This window comes from Scaptodrosophila lebanonensis, unplaced genomic scaffold, assembly GCF_003285725.1.
Source record: "Scaptodrosophila lebanonensis strain 11010-0011.00,11010-0021.00 unplaced genomic scaffold, SlebRS2 tig00000059-arrow-arrow-pilon, whole genome shotgun sequence".
Classification (NCBI taxonomy): Eukaryota; Metazoa; Arthropoda; class Insecta; order Diptera; family Drosophilidae; genus Scaptodrosophila; species Scaptodrosophila lebanonensis.
In genome coordinates, this window is record NW_022060552.1 from 109159 (window position 1) to 125220 (window position 16062).

The 16062-nt window shown below is 35.0% G+C and overlaps 2 protein-coding genes across 2 annotated transcripts in view; both read right to left on the bottom strand.

The window, feature by feature from the left end:
• Positions 1-3387: 3387 nt before the first annotated feature.
• Positions 3388-6378, bottom strand: LOC115624491 (retinoid-inducible serine carboxypeptidase-like). The gene is made up of 3 exons (XM_030519194.1): positions 6251-6378; positions 4621-5532; positions 3388-3766 (listed from the first exon to the last, which is right to left on the bottom strand). The coding sequence occupies exons 1-3, from the start codon at positions 6321-6323 to the stop codon at positions 3471-3473; spliced, it is 1281 nt and encodes a 426-aa protein (XP_030375054.1). The 5' UTR covers positions 6324-6378; the 3' UTR covers positions 3388-3470.
• An 8062-nt stretch (positions 6379-14440) lies between these two features.
• The window catches only part of LOC115624494, a 96436-nt gene continuing 94814 nt past the window's right edge, over positions 14441-16062 (bottom strand). Inside the window, exon 8 of the mRNA XM_030519197.1 lies at positions 14441-15526. Coding sequence (XP_030375057.1) covers positions 15267-15526 — 260 coding nt within the window. The 3' untranslated portion in view covers positions 14441-15266. The remainder of the gene's footprint in view (positions 15527-16062) is intronic.

Below are 16062 nucleotides of genomic sequence, written 5' to 3' on the forward strand. Positions count from 1 at the left end.
GTCTTCTTCCCCAGACAGCAGTGAAAACTAAGACCCACTAGCACACAAACGATCCAAAGAGCTCTCATCGCCGCGTTTTGTTTTATACTGTCCGTCTGGTGCGGGGCCCTAAGACTTTCTATAAGAATTTTTATACTTGTATTTCTGTGCCATGTATTTTTAGAGAATTGTGATGCACTTCAAGCTCTTCAACATAAGTACATTTGGATTAAATTGAAAAATACAAATTTGAATACGCTTTGAGTCTGATTAATTCTACCGTACAATTTCTGAATATAGCTATGGCCAATCAAAGCTTTCAATCAGCTTGTCTAACTCTCTATTAATATCTACTCTAGAAGTATAAAAGTTAATCAGAATTTAATTTCAAATTATTTTAGTTATTAATTTTCCATTTGAACTTGAGTGTTGGAATAGGCTTCATTCAGTTTTCTCATATTTTTTACTAAAGCAGCAGCAAGCAGCTTGTCTAATTTCCTATTAATATCTACTATATTGGAATAAAAGTTAATCAGAATTTAATTTCAAATAATATAACAATATTGTTATTAGCTTTCCATTTGAACTTGGCCATTAAAATAGGCCTAATTCACTTTTCTCATATTTTCTACCAAATCGATCTCGAAGAGTGTACAAAGTGCGAAGCTTGATGAAAACCATTTCTTCTCTTTTCGCAAAAAGTAAAAAATTTGCATTTGTGATCATCGCAGAGGAAACTAAAATTGTAAAGTGCGTTTTCAAGGTGTTTGTCGTATCTTTTATAATTAAATTCATAGCCAGATCGTAAAACGAAATATAATTTTCAGTCTAGAATCAATTGAACAACAAAGTTGCAAATATTTTTGAAAGAAATGAACTTTTTGTTCCGAACTATTCTTCCATTCGTCTCTTATGTCAATTAAAGTAAATTAATTAATAATTACTTCTAGCTGGCTATCAGGCTGCTCCTTTATTCTCCGAAACTCACAGGAAATTACGTGAAAAAAGAAAATTCATTATTAAACTGTCTTTTTGTTGTTACGTTGTTATGCTGTTCAAAGCCAAGGAGATAAATAATGAAAAAGAATAAAGTATAGTCAACAAAAATATCTGTTTATTAGGTTTTCAAATCCACTGCAAGGTTCAGTTTCATTTTAGCAAAATAATTATTTATTTATTTATTTTTCAATCATTTGCGAGACAATAGATTACAGATATGCTCTCATTATAAACCCTTCAAGATCTCTCAGTTAATTTGTGCTGCTTTGTCTTTAGATCACAGATAAATAAACAAATAAAGATTCTGTGGATCCTTTAATTTTTTAATTGCTGAGAAGAAAAATATATAAGTCGTGTGTGATAAGCAATTTTTTTTCGACTAAGTTGAAAGAAAAACAATTCAATATTTCGAGTTTCCCAGGCAATCGTTGAAATTATAGCAGAAGTATATTTGTATAGTGTATGTGTTGAAATTTATATTTCCTTTGTGGATATTAATTTTTTCCAACTCATATGTATACAGCTATGCGTCACAAATAATTTTATTCGACAACTAATATTATGTGCATTGATTAAGGTAGCGAAAAAGTTGATCTTGCATTAATGTTAAACCAATAATGATTAATGTTTTTCTCAATATGCTGAATACGCTTTGACCTAAATAAGTAACTGCCCACAAATGTTTAAACACTTTCTGAAACTCCACCCAAATCAATTGACAATCAGCTCTGCAACTCCAAGAAGCAGGCTTCACAAAAACTCAAACACAGCATTTTCAGCATTTTCAGCATTTCCTGTTCTTGGACAATCCGTCCTGGTCATTCTTAGAGAGACGACGCTCTTTACTTGAGGCAAACTTTTAAGTTTTTAATTAATTTGTTTTGCTGCGGCCCGCTTCGATCACCATCTTTTCCGCCTGGGCTCTGCTCATTTTTCTTTGACCACAAAAATAAGGTTAAGTGGTTTCATTTGGCAAACATTCCCCGCCCCTCTACCACCGCCACCACGACGCCTTCCCGATGCGCGGTTTTAATAGGCTTAATGGGTTTTAATAGGCTTTTGTGTGAAAAATAAATTGATGTGGTGCACCTGTAAAATTTTCAACCTGCCTGCAGCACAAACAGACCTTAAATGTATGGGCACGGTTCGGGTGAGGGGGCAGTGCCGGAGTATGTGTCTGAGTGTCTAAATGTGTGTGTGTTTTGGGGCGAACCGCATGCTAACCAACCGAACTACTGCCAACGAAAATTTCAGTTAATTTTGGGTAAATTGTTAGAAAATTGTCTGGTTAAAGACTCCGTGTGCGTGTGTGTGTGTGTGTGTGTGTGTGTGTGTGTGTGTGTGTGTGTGTGTGTGACCTTGAAGGAGATAGTGATGTGTAAGCATGTTTCGGCAATTTTTGGTGTGAATGGCTCTGCTCCATTTATTGTGAAGCGGAAGCATTTTAAGATTTATAAAACAGTTTGTCTGTTTGCGTATTAAATATTTAAAATGCCGCTGCACGCAAATCGCTTAAAATGCTGTCTGGTTGACCCTCATACAAGTATAATCAATAATTCACGATGATAAAGGCGCACGGAAAATATATAATGAAAATAAATCACTTATTTTCGACTAAAGAATATAATACCGAACTTAAATTAAGCAAGTGAAGGAAGACTTAGTTCAAGAATAAAATGGAAATTAGTTTTCTCTCATACGAGAGAAAAGAAAAAGAAGTAAATAAAATGAAGCCAAAAAAGGGAGGAAATTCTTGCCCTGAAGCAACAAAATGTATGAAATTATATTCATATTTAGAAATATAAGTAGAACCATCTATTTATCTATGAGTGTACTGTTGTTTTTAATGAGAGTTTGAATTTGAAGCTAATTTGAAATGCATCCACAATATTGCTTCAACTACATGTAACATTTTTATATTCATTGCCGCCCAGAGATAAAGCGGGTCTTAATTTGAAAAAAATAATGAATGACAGCTAATAACAGGGCTATGTTAAAAAATAATAAATAATAAATTGGTGCCCCATTTTCTATTCCAATAATTTGCAAAAGACTTTTGTAAAAACTCTGATGTTGTAATTAGTTTTACTTAAGAAGTTGTGGACTTTAGTTTCTGCTCGGAATGCTGTTTTTTCATAGTAAGTTTCTATCAAGAGTTCCGCTTAAAAAATGCTATAACTATTCCGATTGATAAACACCATGAATAAGCTTTCGATAATGTATGTTTGGATATGTTTGCTAACATAAATTCAATGGAAATTAGCCTTCCTGAACAAAATAAAATCCATAATCTATATGGCGTGCCAAGAATTTGGTAAAAATAAACCAAGAAATAATGACTGTAATTGCTGATATTATTTATAAAATCAAATAATTCAGTGAATTCGATATTCAATTAATTCCCAAGCCAACACAACTTTTTGGCGAATATTTTTAAAGCTGCATTTAAGTGTCAAGTGTGTTTTTCAAAACTCTCAGTTAACAGATAAAGCTCAGCCAAAGTTGGTAATTGTGCGCAAAATATGGGCCATAGCTGCCGGGTTGTCCTGCTGCACCAGATGTCCTGCTCGATAGACCCAGAACATGCTGAAGCGGCCGCCCTCCTTCTGATAACCCTCGAGCACGTCATTAATGCGAAAGGGCAGCCGAGGAGCTGTCATATATTTGTGCTTATTTCGCCACTGCATGCGATTGATCCAGTTCACGGTGCCGGGAGTGGCGCAAAGTAAGTCCAAAATTCCCGAATAGACGCCCACACGCAGTTGTGTCTCGTCGAGCAATTTTGTGACTGCAAGCAATAGAATAACAGTTGAGTTAGATATAATAAGTTTCATATATTCCTATCCGGAATCACATTCTTCATCCACGATAATTCACTAGAACTTGATTGCTTGATTGATTATCTAAAGTTTTTTAGAGTGCATATTTTTTTTACTTAATTGCTTTTTTACTCAATTTAGTCAGCACTTTCATCTTACAAGTAACTTTTCCAATATCTAATTTGAAGCCAAAATCCTTTCTCTTTCATGAACATAAAAGCTGTCCTTAGAAAGCCCCTTTTAAAATCGTATCGTTTTGGTGCAAAGTAGCTCCAAAACTGTGAGAGGTGTGGGAATTGACAGAAAACCGAAGAAATCGTGATTTCGACTCGACTCGACTAATCATATATGTAACTATAATTCTATCTTATTTAGAACGTTAAGGTTATTGCATAGCTCTTCAATTCAAATACGCTTTGCTGGACATTATGTTCAGATTATGTCTACATACGTGTTTGCCTGATATAGAGCGGCTTTTGCTTTGAACTGTGAAATGAAATTTCACATTATTTAAAGCATTTTTAAATAATGCATAATTTGCTTAATTTTCCTATTGCTTCAATATTTTCCACACAAAATACTGCCTTGCGTATTGGAGATTGGAATTGTATTATTTGTCTAGAACTTTGTTCTTGGCTGAGATCACTTATCTTTGCATTCTAAGCTAATCTTTTAGTTGAAAGTTTTCGACAAAGAGAATTCTTTGATCTATTTAAAGACAGTTGAAAATAGTTTATGGTCTAAGAATGCAATATTCATGAGCTATATTTTCACACTTCGCAATTGCAAGGAGCAACGAATTAAATTCTAAGTCATAACTTACTTATGTGGACTGCTGGCTTCAGTATTTCCCTGCCCAGTTTGATGAAGACCGTGGCATTCTGAGCCATCCAAACGGGCATATGCGTCAAGCCCAGGGCCTCTGTCACATTGCTGAGCATAAAGTCGCGCAACTGAGGATCCTCGCCATAACGATAGTCGTCGTCGAGGCGCACGGGCCGCTGTGTGTTGTACAGGAAAACGCCTCCAGTATATGTGGCAATGACTTCCTGCATCTTTGAGCTTTGTTCCATGGCATGCAGCCATTTGCCGGCATAGATGGAGGCAGCCAGCTCGGCTGCCACAGCCGCTATGCTGGCATAACCATCCTGATCCACAATGCCCAGCTGCAGCAGATAGGGCGCATAGGCCAGTGTCGTATCGAGTGGCGAGGTCCAGGGATTGCCAACGACCACGGAGCGCAGATTGCACCTGAGCTCGTGTCGCTCCTTCGCATAATGCAGTTCCAGAGCGAACTCGGGCGCCATTTTCCCACCATAACTCTCGGAGAATATGTGCAATGGTACGCTCTCGAACTTCTTGTGGCGGATTAGAAACGATTTCATAAACGTGACCAGATCCAAAGCTATTTGCGTATTATTCTCCACATAGCGGCCATGTGGCTCCACATAACTGTAGCCTGTGCCCACAGGACTGTCAATGAAGAGCACATTCACATGCTGCACCCAATTGCTCTCGCGACTCTTCCCGTCAATGTCTATGGCGCCCAACTGCTCAAAGCAACCGGTCCCCGTCGAAGCAATCCCAGGTCCGCCCTGCAGCCAGATCACCAGCGGCCGCTCCGCAAACGCACTCACATTGGCCGTAGTATAGTGCAGCCAATAGAACATCTGGGAGCCTTTGCGTACCTCCACATAGCCCCAGTCCTGTTCCCCAGGTCCCAAGCCACGACGAGCTGTTGATGATCAAAAACTTGCATGTTAACAGCGGGGGAAGGAAGAGTCTTACAAAAACTAGAATATTCAAGAAACTACTTTAAAACTTTGCATATAAATACTCGTAATATCCATTTAATCTTTGTGATGTCAACTAGATAGTTTTTTTATGAACTCAATAGACGATATTGATTTCATATTTTGCAGATGATTTTAAAATGTGTGGCTGAAATACAAATAAAATACTTCATCTTAAAGTTGAAGGATTAAAATGCTGCTGTTGTATACATCGGCTAGAAATTGTATTTGGAATATCTAGTTATTATCAATTATTGTTCTCAATTGAACCCGTTTTGGATGATTTCTGGCGCCCAAACAAAAATTAGACACTGATGCATGCATCCTCCATATAGCAGCGCTCTATATACTTTTATATATAAAGCAATTCGCTGAAGTATTTGATTTTCAAAACTAATATCTGCACACACATGGGTAAATCCTAATCTAAAACAGCTGTATCAATCAAATAGATCAATTAATAGTATTTATTTGAAACCACAGTCGATTGTGCATGAATATATAGAAGCACATCTTTAAACTTCTTCGATTAGTGTTTGTTAATTTGCCATTGATTTTCGATATAAATAAAAGCTACTACGATTTATCGCATTAATATTGATTATAATATTAACAATAATATTAACAATGCATTTTTGAAATACTTCAGTCCTGAATTACCTTCCATCCGATTGAGGAACTGCAGCAGAAGCAGGAAACAGCTTAATCCAATGCCGTGAAAATTGATTTCCATTGCCACGCCCACTTTTCGTATTAGCTAAGTCTTAAGCAATATACGAGTAGTTGGTTTCTTTGCCGCTAACAAATGCGCACTGAATTCGCGGGCAGCTTTCAATGCTGCTATTTATAAATGGAAAACAATTTGTATACAATTGGAAGAGTTTTTAAAAAGTTTTTGAAAAGCTTCACCAGCCATTATCTTGCGCAAATCCGAATGCAGAGTGCGCTACGACTATTGGTTTAGATAGTTCAACATGTGTGTATTTGATTTTAAATTAATTTTTGCATAATACTTTGTTGTTTCTTTGCTATTTACTTTTATTGTGACTTCTTAGAATTTTAGAAAGTGTCTAATTCACTCAAATTAAGTTTTCTAGTATCTGTGACTAAAATATTTTAAAACGTTATGTTATTTAAAAAAAAAATTGTTTATCAAAATTTGTTTAAGATTCAATTGAGTTTTAAAAGTATTATTGTTTTATGCCTTAAGATTAAACAATGTCTTCATTCTTCATTCTTAATCTTGTCTACATACAAGTATGTAGAGCATTTTTTGCATATGCCCACAATTCTAAAATACTTCTGTTTTCGATCATTTTGCCGGTGGTTTGCACATAAATACACGTATGTAGTGTACACGAGTACTACATACAAGTATATACAAGCAAAATTCCAATTGTGTTTACAGCATTTTCCAAAGCAGCGCACACTTCTTATGAATATATACACACGCCATGACGTCACACAAAGCACGTGTTTATTTTACAGTGAACTCAAGGCATCGCAATTGACTTAAAATGTTTAAATCTCAACGCCAATAAAACAAACAATGGCAAAACTTAAAAAAATAATGTAGAATTCGTGCGTCCCACAAATTTTCTACACAAGTGTAAACAATAATTAAATAAAAGTCAATTTGTAAAAATAAATAAATAAAAAAATAAATAATATTTTAAAGAAACATTTCTTAATATAATAATACTTTACAAAAAAACAATGTTGGATACTTGTGTCGTACCAAGTTTCTACAAATCTGTTACAAATAACAATAATTAAATAATAAAAATTTGTAAAAATTAATAAAATTAACTAAAACTTAAGAAAATAGAACTTTACAAACAAGAATGTTAGATTCGTGCGACCCACCAACTTTCTACTTTCTACACATGTATACAAATAACAATAATTAAATGAATGTAAATTTGTATAAATAAATACAAACTTAGATTCAACTTATGTTAGTAAAACAATTGGAAATTGTAGCATACATGCTATATAGATGTATATATTAATATATATGTTGTTACATACTTCTACATATATCTGTTGATCCCATAGATCCCGAATTATATTTGGTAGCATTTGTCTAAGTAAATTAAAAAATAATTGGTATAGTCTTAATGTCGAGAATTTTTTAAACCCACTAACCATTTACCTTTACTTTGTTGCACCAGCCGTGTACTAAAGGAGCCCCATTTCAATACACCTTTCAAAAGTTTATAATTCAGTGATATGACAAATATATAAACTAAAAAAATATATATTTATACAAAATAGATAAACATGGTTTTGTGTATAGATATAATCATACTGGATATCAAGTTTTATTTTCTTAGTTCTTTTCGAATGTTCGGTAATTCGTAGAGTATGAAACAACAATTTGTTATATTTAAGAAACATACAATACCTGCGTCTCAAATATATATAAATTCTTTAGGTCCCATAGTGCATAGTGATTCTATTTTAATTCCTGAAACTCTTGCTTTTCTACAGATTATGGAGCAATCGTACAGACAGGACGCCATGGCTATATCGGCTTATTTTGATCAAGGAAACATATAACTTGAATTGCACATTACATTCCTTTTTGGGTGTTACATACGTTCGCACTAAACCGCTTGGATTAAGGACATATACAGATGCTCAATTGAGTAAAGATTAATGGGCAAGTAATTAAACTATATAAAATATAAATATAGTAAATGTTGGGTTCTTTAATTGCATGCATCTCTGTAGTGTGTTAAGTTTGAAGTTATTTAATAATCAAGCAAAATTTATAAGAACTTAAAACGACTCTCCCTCAACTCATTCTTGACATTTATAGTAGTTGAATGTTTTCAATTGGATTATCGCCTTATCAGGTGTGCATCCGCGCTTATTTGTACAGTTCAGACTCTAAGCAAACAATAAACAGCAGCTTTTAGCTGAGCACAGACATATATGCATTAAGCAAATATTTTAGTTGTTTTCTGTTAATTTGTCGACTCCATCATTCCATCCTTTTTCAACAACAAATAGTGAACATGTAACGAATTAAACCACAATAACTTAACTGACGCTTAACGCAAGTTGTAGACAATTACGAACTCAGAAGGAAAACAAAAATCGTTTGGGCACAGCATAACAGAATAAATGAGAAATAAGAGGAATAATAGCGGCAGGAGCTTTTGGTCGGTCACCCATCGAGCTGGCTTGTCTGCTTTTCATGTTCAGCGCCGATGTTTTTATATCGTAATTGTCAAAGTTAAATTGCTTAATTTCAATTTCAACGCCCTGACAATGCCTGCCGTCCATGTGCCCCCAAAAATGGAGCCCCAACTCGTGCACTTGACTTGGCAGCAACACAAAAAATGTTAAATAACAAAAAAAAAAATCAAGACAAAATTTTGCGGCTACGTTGGCAGGCACACGCACACAGTTGAGAATGTGCGGCGAAAAGTAATTAACAAATGTTTTTATGCAACTCAAAAAGGGGGAAAAAGCAAGAAAAACAAAGAGGAGAAGAACAGAGGAAACACCAAAAGCAAAAGAAAAAAAAATAGCGACAGAAGAACAGCAGAACAGCACATTTGCATGTTTTTGACATATTTTCAGGCAGAGGCGTTCAAGTTGCGTCTTAATGACGATGACACCTGATGCGGGGAGGGTCGGGGAATCAATTTGCCACATACTAGGGAGGAGCACGCGCAGGATGTGGAGATGTCGGCGCCAATGGGTGAAGCCAAATTGCCAGTTGAATGCGTTTTCGATTGTCCATTAGGCGGGCATGGTGGCAACCTCGTGAGTCCGGGAGTCAGAGGGTCCGGGAGTCCAGGAGTCCCGGAGTCTGGGCGTCTGCTGTCGTTGCTTTTTGCACGCGCTGCTTGCCAAAAGTCATTTTCAAGCAATTGCCTCTTGCCACTCACACACATTGCCACACAATTGTGGCATAAATTTACAACAGTGCATGGCCACGCCCATGGTGCAGCTGCTTAGCAAGAAGTGCACATACACTCCCACATGCTTCCACACACACACACACACACAAGCACGCACGCACACAGCGACAGCGATAGTCATAGAAATGCATTCAACTGCGAAATTGCAAACAGAGCCGCGCTAAAAAGTATGCAATGGAAATGGAAAGCGTTGCAGCAGCCCTGCAAATGTTGCCTTATATGAAAAGGGGATTTGTTTGGAATGGGCCGAACAGGACACGGCAGGGCAGGGCAGGACAGGACAGGGCAGAACAGAAAAAAGGGCTTGCTATTTGTTGCCCTGCCGACAGCAGCATTCACATTTATGCTGTTTTTCGTGTAATTCTCGAATGTGTGGGTGCGAGTACATCGGAATGTCAGTGCCGGAGCCTGTCTGTGTGTGCGCATCTATCTGTGTTTTTATTTTGCTTTACCAACGTAAGCTGCAATATAAGTATATAAAAATAATATACAAATAAATATTCGCTGTTTATTCTAAACTAAACGCACCGTCAGAATTCTGAAAGACTTTACAAATTGACGACCACTCTGCAAGCTTCCAATACAGATTATACAAGTATGTGGTAACAGATACCAATAATTTATTTACTTATTTATTTACTTATTTTTTTAATAAATCAACAAGTAGTCCTTTCGATACATAAAAGAGCACTGACAATATTTGGCAGTTTGTCAAAACATTAATTAGATATTATTGTTAATTGATTAGATTTCTCCTTCTTAGACTTTTCTAGCTTAAAAGACGCCTTCTATAATTTATATATATTTTTCTCCTATGTGGACAGTCAATGTTTGTTGACATAAATAAATAAATAAAATAAAATAAATTAATGAAGTCTTCGATTAGAACAATGGCAGCTAATAATTTTCCATGCATTTTAAATATCAGAGCGAAATCAATGAAATATTGAACAACAAAGATTTCCAATTCAGCTTTGGATAATGGATGCAGACGGAATGACATGTCTAGATCGATGATGAGACGCATAATGCTGCTTAAGAATAAATATACTTTATTGGGTCTTAGGTGTTTCCTTCTGCTTGTTACATACTATACTTTGCACAAACCTAATATACAGGGTAATACAGGGTACACTTAAATACAAAACTCCTAGAGCTATACAAATTAAAAGCAATAGTGGAATATAGTATTTTTTTAAGAACCATTTTATTATTAATTAATTGTACAGCTTCTATTTAAAAATAAGCTTATGAAATTAACTGATTAATTTTATATACTTATAGTGCATACAAATCTAAGGACATAGTTTCATACACAATGCGTCGCGTTGAAGCATTTATTGGATTAATGCCAATGTGCTAGCGCTTTGCCCGCATTTCGAAGCCCTGCAGGCACTCCCGCTCTAAATCTGTGCATTTCTATAAGCACTTGTTTCTGGCCACGATGTCCTTGTCATCTGCGTATGTTGAGATGAGCACGGCCTTTGTATCTTCAATGGGGATCGTAGAGCCACTGGGCGTATCGTAAGTGAAGAGGGTATAGAGAATGGGTCGCAGTTTCAGAAGGGAACGAGATAGGAGCACTTACGCAGCTGCGCGCACCTCAAGGATAACTGCTATGCTGTTCTTATCCTTGTTTATCAGCTACACACTAAGTGTCTTGCAATGATGCTCCAAAAATAAATTTCTATTAATTAAATAAATAATTAAATAAGTTTTAAGTTATATGTAAATGTCTAATTAATTGTTATTTTAGTTTGTATACAAATAAGAAGTTTATTGATGTATATAAATAATTAATTAATTATTTAATTAAATAAGTTTTAAGTAATAAGAAATTAATTATTACTTTTATTATAAAATACGTAACTACAAAATTAATTGTTATTTTAAATTGTAAACAAATAAGAAATTTATTGATATTATTATAATAACATGCTAGTGTTCCTGTTCGTCTTCTTGTAAAAGGAGCTGTGTTTATCCTTTATCCTTAAAATTGTCACTTACCATAGGTAAAATAATTTATACTGTTTTATTAATTTAAAATAAAACACCTTTTAAAATCTAACAACGTTTCTCATTTGCTGCAGGAAGCAGAACCTAATCCTTTAGAAATCCTTCAACTTCAGGCAAACATAAATCAGCAGCAAGTCCTAAAAAGTGTCCTTTTTTATTTGCATTTGTATCTAGTTGTACCGCTGCAACTTATTTATTTATTTAATAATTAATTGGCTTGGAACCCGGTTTGAAACCTGCTGCCGTTAAAATAGTGTAGCATATCATACAGGGGCACAATTAAATTATTAATTTAAAAATTGGTTTGAAGACCGGCTGCAAAATGGTTTGAAACCTGGTTAAATTGGCCGAATTGGTTTGAGCCCCAGTTGCTAAAAGGTGTTAAGATCGGCTAGTGTAGCATCTTTTAGGCGTCCGAGTTTAATTTTAAATATAAAAAAAAATCATCTTCCTGCTGGTTTATGTTTGCCTGGTACTTCAGATTTTGGATTTTAGCTTTTGCAGGCGATTTTATAAATTTTAGGAAAGTCGCAGCCGCCCAGAACTTAGTTTGCAAACTGGCATCTTTGCTACGTACTAGGCGAACATAATGCAGCAGCAAGACGATTCTTTAAAAAATGTAAAATAAATGTGAGCCAGGCTTCAAACCATTTAGCAGCTGGGGCTCAAACCCGGTTGCCAAATAGGTTTGAGCCCCAGCTGCTAAAAGGTGTGAAGATTGGCTAACATTAGGAAGAGTGCATCATCTTTTAGGCGACCGAATTTAATTTAGAATTTAAAAAAAAAATCATCTTGCTGCTGGTTTATGTTCGCCTGGTACTTCAGATTTTGGATTTTAGCTTTTGCAGGCGATTTTATAAATTTTAGGAAAGTCGCAGCCGCCCAGAACTTAGTTTGCAAACTGGCATCTTTGCTACGTACTAGGCGAACATAATGCAGCAGCAAGACGATTCTTTAAAAAATGTAAAATAAATGTGAGCCAGGCTTCAAACCATTTAGCAGCTGGGGCTCAAACCTATTTGGCAACCGGGTTTGAGTCCCAGCTGCTAAAAGGTGCGAAGATCGGCTAACATTAAGAAAAGTGTGGCATCTTCTAGGCGGTCGAATTTAATTTTTAACTTTAAAAAAGAATTCATCTTGCTGCTGCTTTCTGTTCGCCTGGTACTTCAGATTTTGGCTGTTAGCAAACGCAGGCCAATTTGGCCATCGGTCAAACTGAATTTTGTTTACCTATGAGTCGGCCATGTGGGTACTTCGTATAACCACCCTCTTCACCCCCCCTAACCAACTGCAATAATAACAAATTCATTAAAAATTCATTCTCTTTCCTTTTATTTACAAATTTAAGAAATCGGCAATTATTATTAATGTAAATTTAATACACACATAGAACAAATTAAAGATAGGAAATAAAATATACACAAAAAAGGACAAAAAGGACATCAATATATTATTATTATACATTTTATTATTATTATAATACTTATAATCAATTTTTTCGTTTAAGCCACGAAGGCTTAAACTTTCGTTTGCCATTTTCACTTTTCTCATTTGGCGTGCGGGCGGAACTTCAAAAGGACATCCATTATCATGAATACATATACATATAAATAAATACATACATATACATTTTATTATTATTATTATTATTATTATTATAATTAATTTTACTTTTATTATAATATAAGCAATTCCTTCGTTTTACCATTCTAATCAAGCCGACTTCGGCTCGGATGATTGATTCTGCCGTTGGCTAATCGCAGGATTCGTCCTTGGCGACGAAATATCATACTCTTTTGAGTTATCTCCGGAGCCGCGACCACACACGGCTGTCAATCGGGGCATGGCTTGCAGGACAGGCTGTAATATACAATTTGAAATATGTAAACAAGTAAATATAAGAATATATTTTATTACAAGTATCGTTTATATTGAACAATTACTTCAACAAAAATTGAACCGCTTTTTTAAATATTTATAGAGTTTTTTTAAAATTATGAACTGTTTTATACAAACGCCAATGTTACAGAAATTCCAGAGAAGCTTTTAGTATTTTCAAAATCTCCAATTTAAGGATCACAGTTCGCTGGGGTCCGTCACGCCGGGTGGATGGTTCCTATAGACCATGAAGTCCTCCGCCATTATATTCTAGTTTGATTTTGAGGTGCAAATCATCTTGAAGGACATTTGCAGCGGCTGTAATTCCGGATGGCTTACCACACCCTGCTGGAGGATAATTAACCTTCAAAATATATTATATTATAATTTTGTTCTGCAAACTCTCTATTCTGTTCAATTCAATATTCAATTTGTATAACAGTTGCAGTATTTCAAATAAAAAACAAATACCTTTAAATGCCTACTCATACACTCTTTAAACTTATATATATCACTATTTCCGTTATATAAAAGAACAAAGATCAGTTTTCGGTTCAAATAAAACAACTTTTATTTGGCTTGCACAAATTACAGACACTTTCCATTAAAAATGTGAGAGTTGAGAACTGAAATTGAAACAGAAAAGTTTTACACTCAAAGAGTAACAGGGACTTAAAAAGGTTCTGAATCGTACGCCAATTTCAATTTATATATAAATGTATAGTATATGTATGTACGAGTGATGCTTAGCTTACGTTTAGTAGATGCTTAATGTTTATTTACATTCGACTTATGTAGTTACAAATATGTTATGTTGCTGCTAATACATAGATACAGATACAGATTCAGATGCAATTACAGTTACGGTTACGGTCAAGTAATTTCGTCTTTACAGTTCTTAGCATACAATTAGGTAGGTATGTACTTTGTGATACTAGTATATATGTATATAGCTTTGTGAAATAGTAATGTGCAGATAAAACACACTTTTCCCAACATGACATTCCAATTTGTGAATATATGTGTATATTTTTTTGAACTTTTTGTTTTGGATATTAGAATCTATGCGTAAATAGATTGCTCTGATTTGTATGCAGACCCTGTTTTGTAGATGTTCCTAAAGTTTTAAGGCTTCTTTGTGAGTTCTCGTTTAGAAACTTAAAACTTAGCAATTGATTTGAATGTTAAAAACATGTGCCTTTGTAAACTAGCATATATATATATTTTTTTTTTTTGGAATATTATCATAATATTGAGTAAGCGAGAGATATAGAGCTATAAGCAAAATGATCCACATAAATGTATAACTTTGTATATACATGGAAATATTTGGAATGCATGAGGTACTCTGACCTTTTTGGCTCCACAATTATCTGCCTGGAATTCAACTAATTTTATAACTATTGTTAAATATTGTTTCTGATAACATTATCTTTTCTCTCAACACTATTAAGAAACTGAACACTTCATTATTAGTCGGCTCAATGAATACAGTGGCTTACCAAAAAATAGACGAAACAAGAAAGACTCCATATTCGTTCGTTGGTATATCATCAAAGTACCATATATACTTGTATATGTATGTATATACATATATGTATTTGGTGCTCATGTGTCGGCATGCCTATTTCACAAAGCCATATACGTACGGGCAAGGGAGATGGCTGTCTATGACACTTAACAAACATTCATTATGACAATTTCCTAATTGATTTTCACTATATATATAGTATGTATATATGCTTGTATATGCCTTTATAGTTGCTGTAATAATTATTATAATGAGCTCATCTCTTTCCATTGCCAATGAAGTCTGAATCTCGCGTCCCGTCCCAATCAGCTCATCACCGTACACTCACAGATTGTCCTTCATCATAATCCTTACAGAAGCAGTTACTTCGTGGGGTGCTCGGCCACAGACTCCTCAGCTCTTTGCTGTGCACACCCTTAAGACGCTTAGTTCTCACACAATGGCGCTGTGAAGCATTTACCCGGCCATCCGGTCCCATTAACCTTAGCACAATAAGAAAGGTGCACAGATGTAGGGCCAATATCGAATTCAACTTCGCTATCGACAGTATGCTGGGGGCCGAGGAATCAGCGTCTGCAGTGGCGCGAGTACAATAGAGAGAAAGCATATGTGAGAAAGTGAGTGTGGGGCTGAGAAGGTGTTGGGTTTACTCAGAGAGCCCCCGCTGGTCAAATTAATCTTTGAATTAATTGCTTGTAACCTGGCGCTCACAGCATTAATAAATCGTTGCCCAACCCATGTGCAGTTTGGCTGGGCAGCTAATAATCTTTGTTCTTATCAGTATTAGCGCACAGTGGGTCCTTCTGATTGCCTAATAACGAGATTTCTTTATGTTTTCGGATGAAATATATTTTCTATATAATTATTAGACTATTCAATCAAATTTTTCTCATACAGAGAATAACCAATCACTCCAATTTAAATTCTAAAACAATTTCTTGCTTCCTAATTAAACAACGCTTTCCGAATAATTGAAGTCATTATCATATTTCAAAAATAATTACTTGAATTGTAATTTAAAAATCATCTTCTTTAAATTATTTTGAATTACAATTATTTTTAGACACAATTTAATGATGATTTTCATTTATTTTATTTTCATATGAACC

Coding starts and splice junctions, on each gene's coding strand:
- LOC115624491 (XM_030519194.1), bottom strand. CDS start 6,323: ATGGAAATCAATTTTCACGGCATTGGATTAAGCTGTTTCCTGCTTCTG. Junction 5,533..6,250: donor GTTCCTCAATCGGATGGAAG/GTAATTCAGGAC, acceptor GATCATCAACAG/CTCGTCGTGGCTTGGGACCT. Junction 3,767..4,620: donor GAAGCCAGCAGTCCACATAA/GTAAGTTATGAC, acceptor TATTGCTTGCAG/TCACAAAATTGCTCGACGAG.